The sequence below is a fragment of the Leuciscus leuciscus genome (genome assembly GCF_965113295.1).
Source record: "Leuciscus leuciscus genome assembly, chromosome: 13".
NCBI classification, from domain to species: Eukaryota; Metazoa; Chordata; class Actinopteri; order Cypriniformes; family Leuciscidae; genus Leuciscus; species Leuciscus leuciscus.
This window is the reverse complement of record NC_138737.1, coordinates 23334388-23354194: the sequence shown is the minus strand read 5'-3', so window position 1 is coordinate 23354194 and position 19807 is coordinate 23334388. Positions and strand designations below refer to the sequence as shown.

Below are 19807 nucleotides of genomic sequence, written 5' to 3'. Positions count from 1 at the left end.
TCCACGGAAACAGGATAATTAAATGTTAATTTTAATTGCATTTATCCATGATTGTCAATGTGAAAAAAGATAAAACAAAGCCTGGGATGAAAGGAATCCAAAGGGAGGGTAAGGTTAATTAAATCTGCCCACTATAAATTAAGTGAAAACAGCTCAGATCAATTTGACAGCCTGTAATGATCTATTTAATACACGTGATGTGAAAGTGTGATACAATGCTCTAATGTCAAATAAACTGCTCAGACAAAGGAGCTTTGATCAAAAACATGTTTTAAACTAATTCTTTGATTTCCTAATCACAAACGGAAACTGCAGTACTGTCAAGAAATAACGTGACTAAAATTAGATACAGAGAAGTCTGATTTCCCTTCATGAAACTCTTCACAAAACTCTATAAAGTATATATCAAGCATTTTTGGGTTTTCATGACAAGGTCATTCAGGATTCATGATGTAAAACATTAAGAAGCATTTCAAAACATCACGAAAAGCCATGACTCAAGGTCGGTGTGGTTGAAACGTGAACGATAAGAGCAGCTCTTGTGAGATTCTCTCTGCGCTATTAAATGAGAAATCGTTCTGGCATTATAAAAGAACAAATCATCGAAATGGCCTATTTTCCCATCATGAAAGTAATACAGATTTCAAAGGTGGGCTGGGCACAATATGATATTTGCAAAACTGTGTCATCTCACATCAGCATGGAAGTTCATCTCTGTGAGTAAGACTAATGAGGCTGTTTTTCAGCTTTAGCGTTTAACTAGAAAACATAGAAAACAATGTCTGTTTAAATGCAACAACAACAAAAAAATAAAAATGACTGGAAAATAGAAACATTTACACTAATAAACAATATATCACTGTAAAACAATTAAATAATCTTATGAAGAATGAAAATATAATACAATGGAAATGTTAGAGAATCAGTCTGGGTATTAGAGGCACATAAACAGCAATAAGCTCCTATTTAAAGAGGCTGTTGCATTAACAATTTGTTTTAGATTGTTAATTTTCAAGGTGACATTAAACCTAATGCATTATGATGTTAAGGTAAAGACATCAGCATTGTTACTATTCAACCAGATAAGGCTTTGTGAATCTTTGTGCTTGCGTATTTAAAAAAAAAAAAAAAAATCTGCAAGCAACAAATACATTTAAAGAATAATATGATATAATATAATGTAGCCTAATATAAATGGTGCCATCACCGCCTTTGTTATAAACACCAATGACTAATTGCAACCAAGTGAATTAACTTGTTATTCAAATGTTATTCCCATGCATTGTTTCACATTTTATGAAGCCAACGCAACATTATGAAACCAGAGAAAATAAAAGGATTAAACTTTTTTGCCTTTTTTTTCTTCAAATATCAGCAGTAAAGTCTGAAGTAGGTCAGAGGCAGCCAGATCGCGTTCATCCCAACAGGTGAAAAACTAAACATGCAGAGGTATCCACAACCCCAGAATCTCTGCGATCTAGACTTGAGTGGAGTCAAGTGCACCAAATCCAGTTTAACCTCAGGGTGAAGCCAGACTCACATGCAACACATCTCAGATAAAACAGGGGAGGTGATGAGGTGCTTTATCTTTGACTAATCTGATATTTCAGCGAAGGCTCTTTGGCGAAGACAGGAGGACGTGAAGGATGGCGGAAGGGATTGAGAAGTATGCCAGTGGGATTAAACACACAGTACGTGGGGGGAGATAACATCACGCTGGTTAGAAGAGATAATCCACTGATCTGATATTTTAGACAGGCCTCTTAGACCACAAGAGGTGGGCTGAAACCAAGAGAACGGGAGAGAGATGTTTAAGGGTAAGTGGCTGTGTAAAATCAGGCAGATTCTATGAGGAAAAGACAATTGTGACATAAGAAAAACAACAAATAACGTTTGAGTCAATGTTTGAGTCAAAATAGAGTGCAACTGTGCCCATAATCTTTTTAAAGTGCCCCTATATGCTTTTTCGAATATTACCTTTCATGTACAGTAGTGTGTGATATAGCAATTTGTGAATGTAAAAGTTCTGCATGTTTTAAATATCAAAGTGCATAACAAAGAAAGTTATGAAACAAAAGAAACTATTCTGAACTGCTGAAACGAGATGTTAGAAATTCCATTCTCACTTCCTGTTATAAAACCTGCAAGTTTGCATAATTTGACTAATGCCAGCCTTTGGTCTTCATTGGCTGCTTGCAAACAACATCTACTTTGACCCTCAAACACTGTAGTTGTAACCGAGGCCTGGAAGAGTTTTGTTCGTGTTGTCGACATGTCGAAATGATGCTGTTTTCTATACTTTGAAAGAAAATCCACTTTGCAAAACGAAGAGGACTCGAGCTCAGTTTGATGTGGTAAAACTGATGCCATTGTTACTGTTTGTATCACTGTGTATATAAGTGCATTTGGAGCTGAAATTCAGATCTGGTAATGGGTCTTTAGTTTCTCACAAGTGCTGTAAGCAGTAGACCCATCACAACAGACTGGACCTTCTGACCAATGAGAGCAGAGTAGGTTTTAGGAAAGGAGGAGGTTAGAGACCGAATCCTTTGAACAAACTTTTTTCAGACTATTTGAGAAGTGAGGGGATGTGCGATGTATATGTAACGCAGTTTGTTGTTATAGGAAGAAGGAGGCGGGAACCGGCGAAATAACAAAATAAAACAAATACAAAATTAAAGTAAAAGACAGCAGCCCCTCACGGACGACTGCTGTCACATATAATAAAACATAAAACAGAACATAAAATTCAGGCCTGGCCTCTCTCGCTATTCACTGTCGTTGCTCCTCCTTTTATGCTTCCGTGAGATATACGAGACCGGTGCGTCATGCCGTTCTCTCACGGCTCTCGGCCCCGTCCTGCTCGCCACAGTATATAATAAGAAGTGGGTTTTTTTTTACCTTGAATGCATGTAAACCTATTGTAGGAGACCGGAAATTAAAACAAAAAGTTACATTCTGCATCCTTAATGTTTTGCAAATACCCTATTGAATAAAACATGAAAAAAGTGAGACTCAATCACGTAACTTACAATGCAACTAATATTTTTGATATAATATAATATAATATAATATAATATAATTTGTTTTGCTGTGTTTCTCTGATAGGTAGATATTTCTCTTTAGGATTCATGGGTGGTGTAGTTCATTCCCACAAATTGCACAGAAAAAATATAAAAAATGAAGTTGTAATTCAACTTATTTCCGATTTAAAATAACCAATAGGCTTTTGTAACATCATAGCCATAGACAATCATTTGCTATTGCTACTGTAATTAATGAACATTTATTAGTGGGAGGGACAGTCTCATTCTTGAAAGCATTTGATTGGACGCAAATTTATATAAACCCCTGAGTGAACGACACAATGGCAATATTTTTTCCCAAATGGAACTTTTTGTAATATTTTTTAGGAGTATATTAACACAGAGAAAGCAAACGTCCAATTTAGATTTCACCTTTAAAAGGTGTTTATCCTTTTAAAAAAATACAATGAAATTTGAAACACAATAAAACCATATATTCAGACTGCAACAGATATTTACCACTGCAATTTAGTTGTATTGGCACATTTACAGAGTAAATGACTCTGTACTTTTCCACAAAGAGATTGTCATTTGGTTCTTTTCTTGAGATTGTAAGGCAGAGTGACTCATTCTCTCCTGAGCCAAGAACAGGAATTATAGCACAGCATAGCCCCCCGGTGTTTCAGTTTTCTTTCCTGAATCTGTGTCGCGGATATGGGGCACACTGGGAATACATCTGACATCCCAAGGAATATCAAAATAAATAAATAAACAAAACGAAATAAAAGAAATATGGAACACAGCCAGATGAAGTATAGGATTTTTCAGTGCAAATCAAAGTTTAGTACACCATTCTCACTGTACAGTATATGAAATATGTAAGAGTCTATTTGAGAGGTCGAAATGTCTCTTATTTTCATAACAATTACATTGCTACTTTAAAGGTAGGTTAGGCAATTTAGAGGCTAGCAATAGCAAGCTAGCTTTGAAAGCATAAGATCCCACCCTCCCTTCAGAGCGTCTCTAAAGCCACAACTTCTCAGAAACACATGAACGCACACAGCAGAGTCTGCAAAGCGTCATGAGAGACGTCGTTAAATTACCTCATGTCTCAAAGTTCTTAACATTACTAATAATAATGAACGTAGACAACATACAGAGCAGTTGTACCACCTGACTTCTGCAGATTCATTTCGCCATTTATAGTATGTTGATAGTGACATGTTAAAACTGATTATATACACACACACACACACACACACACACACACACACACACACACACACACACACACACACACACACACACACACACACACACACACACACACATTATAGTTATATATAATATAAGTCAAAGTAGAGAGAAATTATGTGGAGAAAAGAGAGAAGGGGATGAAGTAGACCAGGTTCAAACCTAAATTTCCCACATTAGCACCCTGGATAAATGTGTTACACCACAGCTCCGATCTTTGTAAGATATAATGGACATGAAACATTAATTAAGTTGAAATAATTGTATTATCTCAGAAGAAAGAAACCACAGAGTGATACGAGAGAAATAAAACTTACACAGTTTAGGAAATTAGGTGCCAGTTACAGCAGTAAAATAATAAATTTTGGCGTTCTTATGAGGAGACCAACAATCTCCATTGACCAATTAAAAAATCAATATTTGGTAATAATTGCTTATAATTTCTTGTTTAGCAGAAAGACAGTAAGTACTGTAGCATAGTAGAACTAACAACACTGTTGTCCTATTGATTCCATTTATAGTAACACCTCCACGGAAATGATGATAACCTTTCCTAAATCATGTGTATCATATATTTAATTATCAGGATTCTTGCTCTAAATCTTCCAGTCTTGGAATCATCCGATAAAGACACAAGTGACATATTGGCTCAGGAACAAATCTGGTGCTTGTGTTATCCAATCTGCTTCCTAATAAAAATGTAAGAACGTATTAGGCTTAAGTCCAACAAGCGAACTCAGCATAAAGATACTGCCGCCTTGCTTCACCTATTGACCCAGAACTATGGCAGCATGTTATTAGATACGTGAGAGGAATGAAGGCAAGATAAAAAATAAAAGACTTGGTCAGACATGTCTAATGCTGCTAAAACTGACTGAATCTAAAAAGGAGGTTATTATGAGTGGAGCCTCAATGAGCAGAGATTCAAGTCACTGTTCAAATAAATTGTATTTTTTTTATGCATTTCTGAATAAATGTATATGTCTAGACAAAAATTATATGTGTCATGTCACTGACCCGTATGACACACATTATTTAAAAGCATTGTGTAGATGCCTGATCATAGATACTAGATTAATCCATTAGACAAGCAAGCATGTGTTTTTACAGGATTTAATACAATGGAATAACACTGAAAATAATGACGATTTGCATTTCCAATTATGCCTTTAAACACTAATTGGTAAAAGTGAAGGCTGGTTTATCCCACTAATAATGACATTATAATCTCCTGAATATGTGGGCCACATCAACATGCTTTAGAGTAATTTACTGGATTTAACAAAAATAAGGAAAATGCTGCCATGAATATTCTGTCCTAATAAAAGGAAGCTCATTAAACATTCTTTAATCATGCAAATCATTGACATGAAAGGTATTTAAAGCTTAATAAGTGCTTATAAAAATTTAGCCAGCCAGCATCATTTGGTATCAGTTAGTGCTGGAGTCGCCATACACAACTGAAAACATAACCCACTGTGGCACTACCCAAAGATAGTGACACTGATACTGTAAGACATCAAATATTTGCAGTAAACAAAAGGTCCCTTCATGGCAAAAGTCCAAAATAATAAGTCAGATAAGAGAAGAGCCTTACTGTACTCCAATCAGAGCTGCATCTTTCCATTCTATTCTGAGGGAAAAACCAAGCCTAAAGTTCGGAGAGGCTGTGCAAACACTCGTGAGATATTCTCATCAGGATGATGCTAATCTGTTGGTTTTGGCTTACTCAGTTGCTAGGAAATGACAATGTTACAAGGTTTAGCAAACTAGTTTGTCACATCACATCCGTGGGAATCTGCAAGAGAAATACATTTATTCTAAATGTATTACATCCATTATAGGAAAGAAGAGAGTGAGAGGGTTATAGGATTTACATTAACAGATTATTAAGGATCTGCATCACCTCTTTCTGTCAGATCGAAATTTAATATGATGGATTGCTAACCAATTTTTGAGGGCCACTATATCTGGTTAATTTAACATTTATGGATCCGGTAGATGCTTTTATACAAATGTAATGCTTTCAAAGTAGGGATGAAGGGATGCACAATATACTGGAACCATATCGGTTATCATCCAAGTTTGGAAATGTTTTATTTATTTATTATTATTATTTTATTTACTGGCATTGGTTGGTACTGCACATACACTAATAAGCCAAACCAATATGGCCAGTCACAGGTGAAGCGAATATCACTCATCATCTCCAACAATGTCACATATTAAGGTCTGGGTAGATTAGATGATAAACATAATCAACATCTTTGATACAGGACTAAAGATCGGAGCAACTTTGAACTTTGCTCCCGGTCAGCAGTGGTGAGAATTTACCAACAGGGGTCTGGTTTACCAAGGCTGACTGATGCATGAGGGCATCGAAGGCTATCACGTCTGGTCTGAGCCAACAGTTCTACTCTGACACAAGTCACAAAATTGTATAATGATGGTTATGGGAGGAATGTGTCCCAACACAGTGCATTGCACTCTGCTACGACACTGCATAGCCGCAGACCCCTGTCCACTATTAATAGTGCCTATAGTGGGCACATGAGCGTTGGAACTGGACCTCGGAGCAGTGGATGAAGTTCGCCTGGTCCGATGAGACCCGTTTTCTTTTACATATTTTACCTGGGGAAGTGATGGCACCAGGATGCACTGTGGGACGACAGCAAGTTGGTGGAGAGAAAGTGATTTTCTGGGGAATGTTCTGCTTGGAAACCCTGGGTCCGGCCATTCATGTGGATGTAAATTTTACACCTGCTCCCTGGTGGAAGTGGCGTCTTTCAGCAGGATAATGCACCCTGCCACACTGCACACATTGTTCAGGAATGGCTTAAAGGGCACCTATTATGCAAAATTCACTTTTACATGGTGTTTGAACATAAATGTGTGTTGGCAGTGTGTGTACACAACCACCCAGTGCTTTTTTTATAATCCCTATAAATCATAAGCACTGTCTCAGAACAAGCTGTTCTCAGATTCGGGGAAATGTGACTTCACTTTGCACAGGCCCCTCCCACGACTGTTGATTGACACTGCAGTTTGAGCATAGACACGCCCTGAGTGAGCTGGACACAGAGTCCGCCATTGTTTCGACGCTTGAGCAGCTGTAGACAAGAATGTCTCCTAAGCGATTGAGGTGTTTTGTTGTTGGATGTAAGAATGAACATAGCAGTCTTCATTTACTCTCGTTGTTACTCGAGGATGGATCAGTACTGTTTGTGATCCAGCTTACGGTCTCCGGAGCGACAGGCCTAACGTTACTGACCACGGCAGAAATGAAAGTGGGAGCGCGCACTTTATGACAGCTCATCGAGTCATTTTACGGATATAAGGTTTAGTGCTACCAGTTTATTAAGCACCCACTGAAAAGGTGTGTATATATTTGTTTACTGTTAGTTGTAACAAGTGTTTTGTGTACTTCGCTGTGTATGTGGATGATAACGAAATGGAGAGAGAGAGAGAGAGTTTATGGATAAGACTTTAATGCGCACTTCTTTTACTGTGTTTATTCAGCACTTACAGTGATTCTCTGGAGTAAAACTGACGCTCATCTTTTGTGTGATGTACAATAAACTTCGTCAGAATATTTTGGTCATCATTCAGACGAGGTCTGCTACAGCAGGCTTGTATTAATAGTGGATAAAAGCAGATGACAAATAAGTTATAACCATAATTAAACTAAACTATACCTGTTCTGTCTCCATACAGCATATATTCTCTGGCTCTGTGGGCATTATTGTCCAACTCCGAGTCGAAATGAACACCACTACTGAGAGTTTCTGTTCTGATATTATCAGAGGAGATTGTCCTGGCTCTGAGCGGGAGCTCGTGAGGCTCCGCCCCCTGGGCTGCATTTAAAGGGATACACACTAAAACAGCATGTTTTTCTGAGCTCCAAAAAATGACAATTTAAACATGCTGTAAAAAATTATCTGTTGGGTATTTTGAGCTAAAAGTTCACATACATACTCTGGGGACATCAGAGACTTATTTTATATCTTGTGATAAGAGTCATAATAGGAACATGAGAGTTCAAGGTGTTGCTCTGGCCTCCAAATTCCCCAGATCCCAATCCAATTGAGCATATGTGGGATGTGCTAGACCAACAGGTTCGATCTACAGTGGCTCCTCCTCACATCCTACAGGACTTGAAGGATCTGCTGCTAACGTCTTGGTGCCAGATACCACAGGACACCTTCGGGGGTCTTGTAGAGTCCATGCCTCTGCAGGTTGGTGCTGTTTTGCAGCATGCCTAATATTTGATCTTTCTTTGAACATACAAAACTGATTATAGATAACAGAGATAATTAGACAAACTAGAGATAAATACCAATATAATTGTTGTTGTTTTTTAAGTGGAAAAGATTTGAGTATGTGGCTTTCTGAGATGTATAAACACAGCAGTGTATTAAATTGGCTAATAAAACCGACCTCATAGTGTCTGGACCACTTTGCAAGCATCATCCAAAACAACTGTTTGACAAGAGAAACATTACAAATGTGCTTACATCCTTTTCATGAAGCAAATTTCTGGCTTTAATCCTTAAGATACTTCTTAGCTCTAGCTACACTTTCCTAGCAACCAGACAGTCCATATAAACCGGTTGAAGAAATGTCCAAAGAAACTTGGATGTGACTAAACATCACTCAATATACAGAAATAATGAGCTCTCGCTCACCAGGCGTAATCAAGTATTCATCAGTGTTCAGGAAGAGTTCAAAATATGCAGGTGCTTGAGCTGGTGCCTGTTTAGATTCTGCTTGGTCTGTTAATTAGTTGGTCCTGGAGTTTGAGAGCATTAGCAAGAGTTTTTGAGTCACGCTGAGTTGAAAAAGAGAAAGCAGAAGAAACAGAGGTTGATGAGAGGTCAGACTATTGGTCAGTGGAGTGGCGTCTGAGCAAAAGGATGCTAATTAACAGTTCCTTTATTAGTTAGATGTGCATTTGTTTGTGTGCATGTGTTTGTGCAACCCGGTAACACTAAATGTGTCTCTATAGCACGCATTGTGTTTATCGTGCAATTTATACGCCAAAATGAGTTTTTACGTGCATATGATACGCATGGGTAGGTTTAGGGTAGGTTTAGTAGTGGTGTAGGGTACGTGCATATGATACACATGGGTAGGTTTAGTAGTGGTGTAGGGTACGTGCATATGATACGCATGGGTAGGATTAGTCGTGTGGAGTGCGTGTGTATGACACGCAATAAAGTGCGTATCAAATGCAAGCGAAAACTGCATATCATATGCACGCAAAAACTCATTTTCGCGTATTAATTGCACGATAAACACAATGTGTGCAATAGAACCGCAAGTTCCTTATGTTTGAGGACAAGCAACTTCTCTATTTGTGCCAGAAAACATTCAACAGCTCTAAATTAGGCTACAACAAAGTAACAAAGTCCAATTTAAAAAAAAAGTTAAATAAAAATAAAAAACACATATATATATATATATATTAGTATATATATTAGTTCCTTACTGCTTTCATGAAACTGTAAATAAAACTACAATAAAATACTAAAATAAAATACTAAAATACAATATTAAGGATGCATTTTCATCAAAAGTTGCATCATCAGGATTTTCTGACTTTTTGATGCCAAGGACCCCCAAATACAATGACCTTATTTCTAAAATATAAAGTCTGCTATATTTTCTACGACTTTCTACTGCGTGATAAGAAAAACAACAAGTGTAATATTACAAGGACAACATTGTTTTAAAGTTTGTTAAAAGTACAGTATGTAAAAAAAAAAAACAACCTGAAAAATATTAATTTATTTAAAATAATTATTAATATATTTTTTAATTCAATGTATTTGTATAGCCCTTTTCACAATGAATAGTGATCTTAATATACCTTTTCTCTTTTTCTCTTTCTTTAAAATGTTCAGTGGACCACCTAATTATGGCCTAATAATGTGCTAGAGAATATTCTCTAAAATGTACATTCATGCATTTGGCAGATCCAAAGCAAATTGCAATGTACTGATGCCATGCGTTTTTCATGTTCATGCATTCCATGATTCGAGCCCATAACCTGGCATTGTTACTAAGGGTGCTCTGATTGATATGCCACTGATTGTTATCGGCCGATAATCATTTGATTTGTGGCTGGTCTCTATAAGTCCGGTCAGAAGAGCCAACCAGATGATGCAAAACCTGCAAGACAATTTTTCTATGTGCAGCCAAAATAACTTCACTACATTCACCAGTCTGGCAGTTCTACCAGGTGTCTGAAAAAGACAATAAATTTGCAATGTCACTGTGGAGACATTGCAACGACAGCAACCCTACAGCAACGACAGCAAGAAACCAGGGCTGTTTTACTAAGCTGATTTTTGTGCCTTTCTTTCCTTCACAGTGGTGCGCTTTCGTTCTCCCAAATTTAACATCCAAATCAGCTAAATCAGTGATTTTCATAAAATGCAATCTACTGTTGCTTAACTGCAGGATGAGCTTGATAATAAAAAGAGTTCCATTATGCCACAAAAGAGAAGTGGCTTTCAGTGTGGGTGCAGTATACGTTGGGCTTCAGGTTTGTGCCTAAAAGTCAAATACACACAGTCAGTTATGTCTTAAGTGAAAATAAACAGTTTTTGCACAGATGCCAGTCATGAATAATCATATATTTTTGTCCTTTTGTCAAGGTCCAAATGCAAAGAGAAAATCCCGAAATGAGATAAAGTAGCTTTGATTGGTAAAGCAGCCAGTCTGTGTTCAGGCCAGTGTAGTGCACCTGTTGACGGGTCCAGCTGAGGGTGAGGTGACTGCAGTAGTTACTGCTGTCCATCAGTGTGTATAATGAGGCAGAATTGCAGATAATGTGCCCACTGATGCACTGCCTTTTAAAGATGGGACAAATTGATTCCCTTTAAATAGGCTCTGCTCTTGGTATTCACACACTTGCTTGATGTAAACAGAAACACATATACACACTCACATATGCCAGTACAAATCTCTCTTGCTCTTTTCTATTAAGCACAGCCGACAGCTTCTGAATCCAATGTTCAGCATCCAAATAATCTGTAGATTGTTCTTAGAGGGGGGTGAATGATTAAAATAACAAAAACAGTTTGAGAAGCGTAAACGATTTATCCTGCCAGTTCTTGCACCCATCCAGCGTATTAGCAAAAGACGGGCAATATGACACAAATATTCAACCCTAATAAGGTACTTTTCCAACTAAGAGAACATTATGACTTGCTACTTCATGAGCTCCAGCCATAAATATTTACCCCTCTATATATTTCTACTCCATCGCAGATCATAAATCACACTTTACTTACGATGCCTGCAGAGGTGCCGTGATTGTGTAACCTCATTGATGGACAGCTTTTCAGACATCTGTGTATAATGGATAAATCTCTTGGATGACTGCCACTAAACGGCGCAATGAATTTCTAAATATCTTTGGGGAATATTATCAAGCACTGTTTGAAAGAATATTTCACTGAAAATTTGAAATGCTGTCATCATGTACTGACTCATGTCATTCCAAACCCATTTGCCTTTCTGCGATGTCTGGGGTGTGAACGAATGTTTCTTTTTGGTTGGGTCTTTTCGATGAATCAGCTGATCGAGTTTGAAAAACCAGTCTGAATCAAGGATGTTCCTATTCCTCTGATTGGAAGTTGTTCAAGTTGCACACTGAACCGCCAGAAGATACAGAACAGTATAATTAAAAATATTGTGTAGAAGTTGTTTAGACCCCTTTTAAAGGGATGCATGGTTCACAAAAAAGTGTGAACACACACACACACACATGCATGCACGCACGCACGCACGCACGCACGCACACACACACACACACACACGCACACACACACGTGAGTCAATGGGGTACATCAACTGTTTGGTTCCCCATATTCTTGAAAATATCTTCTTTTGTGTTATGGTTTGGAACAACTTGAGGGCGAGTAAATGATGACATAATTATAATTTTTTTGTGTGAACTATCCCTTTGAGATACTTTTATGGTTATTTTCGAAGCTTCAGTTCTCAGTGACTAGCTGTATAGAACAAAGCAATCAGCACAAATTTAAACAATTCACAAATTCAAATGATCTCTTTCAAATGGGTTTTAACTACATAAAAGATGACAGAACTTTAATTTTTACTCATAAAAAATGAAAATGTTACTGAGGATAAAGGAAACTGTTCAAAGTGTACAGTTCATCAGTGCAGTTATTGTGGAGACTCAGTCAGCAAAATTGCTTTCTCATACTGTAATACATAAAGTGCACCGTTGGTGGAAATCAGGCTACATTGATCCAAATCTAAAGGTGAGTCCGAACAAGATCATAATTGTAGACCAATTATTCTCTATCTCAAAAGTCGGCTATTTTTTCTTTTCTTTTATGTATAAGTCTGTGTTCCTTCTCTCTCTTTAACCAAAATTCAGACGACAATATGGTCTTAAAACGGACTCAAAACAAAATAGCTGTTTTGAGTGTCAAATTATCCTTCAAAAATCATTCTAATGATTTCTAAATATCGGCCAGCAATACTGTCCTTATGTGTTTGTAGTTCAAAATTCAAAATATGAGTTTACTTATAAACATTCATCATACACATCTTGATACTGTACATATGGTAGGATTGCCTGTTTTCAGTCTAGAACAAAAGCTACTTTTGAGGATAAAATAATTATGTTTATGTCAGCCATTTATGATCCAAACAACGTTTAATTCACACTCAAGATTTGAAATGGTATGAAGCTTAAGTGAACAAAAAAGAATATTTTTTTTTTCCAATCTGGTAATGCCAGCAGTTGCCTCCATAGATATGGGTGACATAGATGTGCAATGTTTACACACAAAAAAAAGAGAAAAAAAAAAAGAGCAACCAGTCAGGTCAACAATCCAGGGAGCTGATAAACAAGCAATTCTTCCCTTAATTATTATTAAGAAACTCAAATGACTCATTTAAAGAATTTTCTTGCAAAAGTCAGAAACTTTCTTTAGTCAGCCATGAGAATAAAAACAGCGTGCATATGAAGCATGGGGAATAAGAGTTGCTGCTTTCATCTTGAACCTGCAATTGAAAAATGTTGCTGATACGCACGCAAATCAAAGCAACTAAGCAACTTACATGCAATCCTCCAGTCACCTGCAAATAGAGCAAGTGTATTACAGATAGAGCAATGCAAGATTTAGCTAATGATTGTGATGAGGAAAATTCTTGCGAAGTGTGCAGTGCTTTGCCTCAGCAATGCCTTGGGGAAAAAAAAAATCATTATCTCCAAGACCTCAGTGCTTTAGATACAGTATATACATATAGCATAAGCAGATGCTAGCTAAATTATGCTATTCACTCAACAGAAAAGATTAAACCAGACTGCAAGAGACTCGAATACAGCCAATATCAGTTGTGACTCACGACTGGACCTATTACTTCAGTTAAAGATAAAGGTGCATAATAAATTGCTTAAAATGGTTTTGACATTGAAAATCTACTGTCCTTTCTCAGAAGGGAAAATGCTTGCAAGTGATGAATGTCACAGTGTGAATCTGACCCTAGTGCATGATCAAAATAGTGTCCTTGGTGACCTAAGAAAGTTGGATTTCTATGTCTACACCATAATGTGAGTCATGGGCCAGTTTCTCCTACTGGTAGATGCCATAACTACACCATTATATGGCCACAAGCAACTTTCTCCATTAAAGACAATAAAAGTAGCTGTGAATTCAGATGACAATAAGTCTGATGTCGATATTCAATATACAGTACAGTTCAAATGTTTGTGGCCAGTACGTTTTTAAAGATATTTTAGTCTCTTGTGCTCACCTGCATAATATATTATGATCAGGCTTCATTTATTTGATAAAAAAATACAGTAAAACAGTAATACTGTGAAATATTATGCATGGTCTAAAGCGACTGCGCAATTGCACTTAGGGCGTGTCCAAATCCACTTTTGCTAGTTTAACGACAGGAAAAATGGTCAGCGCACCCAGCGCATGATCTAAAAGGGTTGTTCCTATTCTCTTAATGAGTAATGGGTGTGTTTTGGGCGTAACGTGCAATAAACCAACCAGAGACTCATCTCCCATTCCCTTTAAAAGCCAGTTGCACTCGCGCCATGGCGGAATCGCTATTTACATGGCAAATTTTGCATGCAGAAAAACAGAACACTTCTCTAACAAGGAAACAGATCTGCCCGTGCGCTAGGTTAAAGCGTGCAAGCAGACCATCTACGGGACAAAGTGTACGCGCGTTGTGGAGCCACCTATAGGCGCATATTACTAACGCGCTCTTTAAATATTTCAGTTGCCTCAAAATAGCAATGCGCCAACAATGCGCCCGAACACACCTCATTTTCAGACCAGCATGCCCATGGGCACACAAATGGGTGCAAATGCATTTGCTATTTAAGCAACGATGTTTCAGGACGTGAAAAATGATAACTGCGTCAGGCTGAAACTAGCAAAAAACACGCATTGTGCTGGGTGTATGATAGGGCCATTAATCTCTGTAGTTGCATAACACTTACCAATATTCCACACCAAATGCAGATATTCAGCAAAAAAACTCATTAACTTAGAACAACCAGGCACATATCAAAATATCATATGGGTTACACTTTTAGGATCCAATTCTCACTATTAACTAGTTGCTTATTACCATGCATATTACTAGCATATTAGCAGTTTATTGGTCCTTATAAAGCACATATTAATGCCTAATTCTGCATGACCATATTCTACATCCCTTAATCCTACTCAATAACAAAACTTAACAACTACCTTACTAACTATTAATAAGCAGTCATTAGGAGTTTATTGAGGCAAAACTTGTAGTTAATAGTAAGAATTGGGCCCTAAACTAAAGTGTGACCATCAAATGATATAAAATACAGTCAACCCGAAATATCATGAAGCTGGTGAGATTGAGGTTAACATTTGATCATGTTAGAGTAGCTAACATGCAATCCCAGTAGAGCTATTTAGTGCAATGGCAAGAATACCAACTTAAAAGCACTATTTTTGAACTCTGTATGACTCCCTTACGGTTGAAGGCTTCCCATAATTTTGTACAATAGTTGGTGCAGTCTTTGCATTACACTCTCTGAGTCTCCAGTGGTATTGGATTATATTCTTTCATTTTTAAAAAAGCTAATGCTTTTTTTTCTGCAGCTAAAGTTCTGCCAAAATTAGTTTGAAAGTGGACACATTTTAAATCGGACCAAGCAATACACAATGACACCACCACTGAGCAAAAATGATTATGCATGAGAAAATAAATGAAATCATTTTAGCAAAATTGCTTTTTGAGTTGGGCGGTGGATGTTCCACAGGCCCGACTTAATACAGTATCTGTGGGACGCTTTCCACACAGCCTAAAGTGATAATTATAACCAAATTTGGATGCTTTTTTTTTTTTTTTTTTTTTTTTTTACTTTTGAGAAAATCCCCAAAAAATATCAGAAAACTCCATCCAGCCATAATTGGCCATACAGTAATTCATAATACAATCTTACATGGTAATGCAGTGATTAAGAGTGTCTGCTAAAGTAATATGCAGTATGTAAATAAGCCAAAATGGATTCTAGAAAATATACTTTATTTTAAACTAATTTTCAAAAAATATATAATTGTAAAGCAGATTAAGCAGCAACATAAACATGCAACTAAAAATAATGAAATCAAAATATAATTTTTTTATCATTTGCTACATGAATATTATTTATGGTAATTAAGGCAGACCTTGATTAATCTCCGTCTAATTTTCAGAAGAGATATACAACCCTTCTCCACTACACAAAAACATAATGAAAAAATGTCATGCTTTCATTTCTCAATTGAGACATTCATACTCATCAGCTCATGAAAAAAACATTTAATGGATCATTAATATTGAGAATTAGTACATTTGTTTCTTTCAAATTTCTTTAATGATCCTCTGTAGACTATTTAACACTGATTTCATTTAAAGCTGTAAATCAATAATTAATCAGAGGATAATGTTATGCTTGAGAAAATGAAAGCATGGTTTTGCTGGTCATAAGACCCCTTAAACATGCATATTGCATAACTACACATCAATATTTTATTCATTAATCGTTTTTCCAATGATTACAGTAGAGTAACCACACACACACACACACACACATACACACACACACACACCAGGGACAATAAAAATGGGTCTCATCCTATCAGCATATTCAAGTAGAGTGGTTGTTGATCACATCACACACACACACACACACACACACACACACACACACACACACACACACACACACACACACACACACACACACACACACACACACACACACACACACACACACACACACACACACACACACACACACACACACACACACACACACACACACACACACACACACACACACACACACACACACACACACTGTTAGACAAACCTACACACACCACCATCAAAAAGCAAGTGATTTGTGCTTTCACTTTTACAAGTGAATTTAGCAAAGAAAACCCAGCTGACATCCATGTGCTATCTGATTTTCTTCAAAATACACCAGCTATCGTCTCTCCTAGTGCCTCTTATCTTGCGTGCACATGCAGGGCTGACAAATTGGCTTGACCTCTTGTCTGGTTGGGTCTCATATGGTTTATAAATGTTCTCACCCACTGTGATTACAATCGGACGAGCTTGCAGTCATTAAGCTAATGGAGGCGCATTCTAATTGATGACATCCTCATTTGCATTGTGTGTTAATTACCCAAATCACTTAGCCGCATCTGCAAATTCTAATTAGTACCCGCAGATTCAGTGCGGTAGGATGTTTTCACCTGAAAATGAAGATGTCTTTCTCTCTGCCATGGTAAACAAAAAACATAGTTAAATTAAGTAAAGTAACCGTGAAGTGAAAATTCATCTCAGGCACACCAGCTGGAATTAATCACAACTATTTCAAAAGCCAAATGATTATGGCAAAGAAAATATGTGACCAAATATGGAGATCCAAGTGGAGCAAAGACTGATAACTGGGCAAAGTATGATTAGTTGCGATTCAAATAACAGAATAGAAAACAAAGCAAAAAGGCTTTAATGAATCTTTGAAGCTGCAAAGCAAATTGCTATTTAACTGCTGATAGAATGCCATGACGTCAATAGTAAATCTTCCTGTGGCATTCATTACAGAAACCATCACTACTGTAACACAGCCATAAAAGTCCCAGGAAAAGGTCTCATGTGGATATTATTTGCTAACACAGCAGTTTCAATGCAGTTCCACATCTTGCAAATGAAGTTCTCTTACCTGAGAGTGAACATTTCTACAGGTGAGTACGGGGAAGCTGCAACATATGCTGACACGGTATCCCTTTGCCGAACAGGCGTGGATGGTACCAACACTGCAAAATTCCCATCCAAACGCTGCTCTGATAATTCCGGAACAGATGGAGTCTGGAATAATCGTACACTCCCGATGCGCCTCATGGGTGTAGAGTTCGGAGACCCAAACAATCCCTCTTGATCCGAGTGAGCGGCGCTCTTGTCCCCTAACTCCTCGGAAAGACAGCCCCCTTCTTCTGCGCCCCGAAGGCTGTAGTACAGCTCTACAGGTGTTCCTTCAGGCATATCTGGACTCCTCTGCCGTCCTGGGACAACGCTGGGAGGTGCAAACCACCCAGGAAGAGGCTCGAGCTCGGCGACGCAAACGCCCATGTCCCCTCGTAACCTGCAGCTCCCACGGACCTCCTGGGTTTCATGGAAGGCGAACATCCATACGCAGGGAAGTTTGTCCACTGCACTGTAGTCGTCCCAGTCTCTCCCGGCAATGTAGAACAAGACCTGAACCTTGGGTTTGTTCAGGTAAATCCTTTCATTGAGAACAAAGGTCTGCACTTTCCAGTTGAAGGTGAAGAGGGTTGAGGAACCCACAAAGGAGCCAGGCATCTGGAGGAGATCCAAAGGAACAGGCTCTTCCACAGCAAGGGTTCCATAAGTGGCATTGATGATGGGAGGTTTCCTGGCCTGGTGGATGAAGAACAGTTCCGTTCTGGAGAGAAAGCTAGAGTTACGCATGAAGTCCTGGGTGGCCTCCTTAAGAAAGAAGGAGGACTCTGTGTTGAGGAGCTGGTAGTTGACGGGCAGGTAAGTAGGGGAGGCGTAGCGCTGAAGATTCTCCAGGATTCGACAGTCTGTAACTGACAGAAAAGGAAAGAGGTGTCAGAGTTACATGTGGGGTGTGTATTTTGAGAAGAACGGTGCACAGAATCTTACAATTCTGACTGATACCAAGAAGTTGATCATTATTTTTCCGGTCCCAAGATATAATTGAATTAGAATAAAAGCATGCCTTCATTCATCAAGCTGTATTACACAGTGTCCTAACTACAAGTGCCGCGGCGCCGCGACACGCGATAAAAGGTATCTTTTCCATGTTAATCAGAGTTTTTGCCCTAACCAGCCGCGACGGCGACACGCAACGATTCTATTTCAGAAACGGTTTCTATTTTTCTACGACGTCGCGGCTGGAACAACAAACACAAAGTGTGGCAATCATAATCTCAGGTACAGTTATGTGCTTATTTCATGTTAAAAGCATGCAATGTGACTTTGAATATCATTTAGTGCTCCCAGCTTTGAAGCTGTAAAAGCAACAATGGATAATACACCTTAGATCTTGATATTAAACATGGAAACAAGAACGTTCAAACTGTGAACAAACAACTGTATTCTTTGACAAAGATTGTTTTAGTAACTCAGTAGCCTATGTATTTTTAATAATGTTTAAATGGTGTAATATTTGTGAATTTGATTATGTAGCCTACTTATCCATTTTCTTGTGTGAATCTCTGATGCTGTGCACTTGCCGCAAGAGCCCGCCCACACGCTGTTCTGATTGGCTGTGGGTTTTGATTGATTTTGACGCATCTCTCAGTCGCGTCGCGTCTAGTGTAGACCAGAGCCATAGAGAGAAAGGGTGCTTTTCAATTTCCCTCCTCGTCTCCTCTCTCCTCCGTCCTCCATCCTATGACCCGGAAACCGATCGAGCTCAGCCATCTTGAAGGACATCTCAATTCTCTAATTGCACCGCGAGGAGTCGAGGATCGCGGAGTTTGGAGGCTTCCTGAGGAGTCATGAGCGAGGATACACAGGTGTATCCTATGCGGAAGAGTTTAATCGACTTAAACGTGACGCACGTCTAAATTCTCCTCCCCCTTCACATCAGTCACAATCATTTTAATTTATACTTTACCTTTGCAGTTTATATAAACCACACATCTCACATATTTCAACAGGGTATTTTGCTTTATTATTATTTATTATGAATTTCTTAAATAAACAAACTTCAACAACATAAGGGCAGATCCTTTGAGCGCTGCTGATGACGCGATGAAGTGACGCTTGAGTGATCAAGTATTCCAATGTTTAAAAAAAAGTTACATTCGATTCCTCCGTCCTCGCGTCTTTTCCTTGCAGCCTTCCCTCGCATCCTACAGGGGGCGGAGCTGAGACGCGAGGAAAGGAAGCGAGGAAAGGAAACGAGGATGCACAAATAAGAAATGAGAAGCACCCAA

The 19807-nt window shown here is 38.2% G+C and overlaps 1 protein-coding gene across 2 annotated transcripts in view; it reads right to left on the bottom strand.

The window, feature by feature from the left end:
• The window catches only part of LOC309512702 (transmembrane protein 132C), a 328786-nt gene that overhangs the window by 242905 nt on the left and 66074 nt on the right, over positions 1 to 19807 (bottom strand). For both annotated transcript variants that reach the window (XM_082188408.1, XM_082188409.1), the window contains exon 2: positions 17542 to 18430. In XM_082188408.1, coding sequence (XP_082044534.1) covers positions 17542 to 18430 — 889 coding nt within the window. The remainder of the gene's footprint in view (positions 1 to 17541; positions 18431 to 19807) is intronic.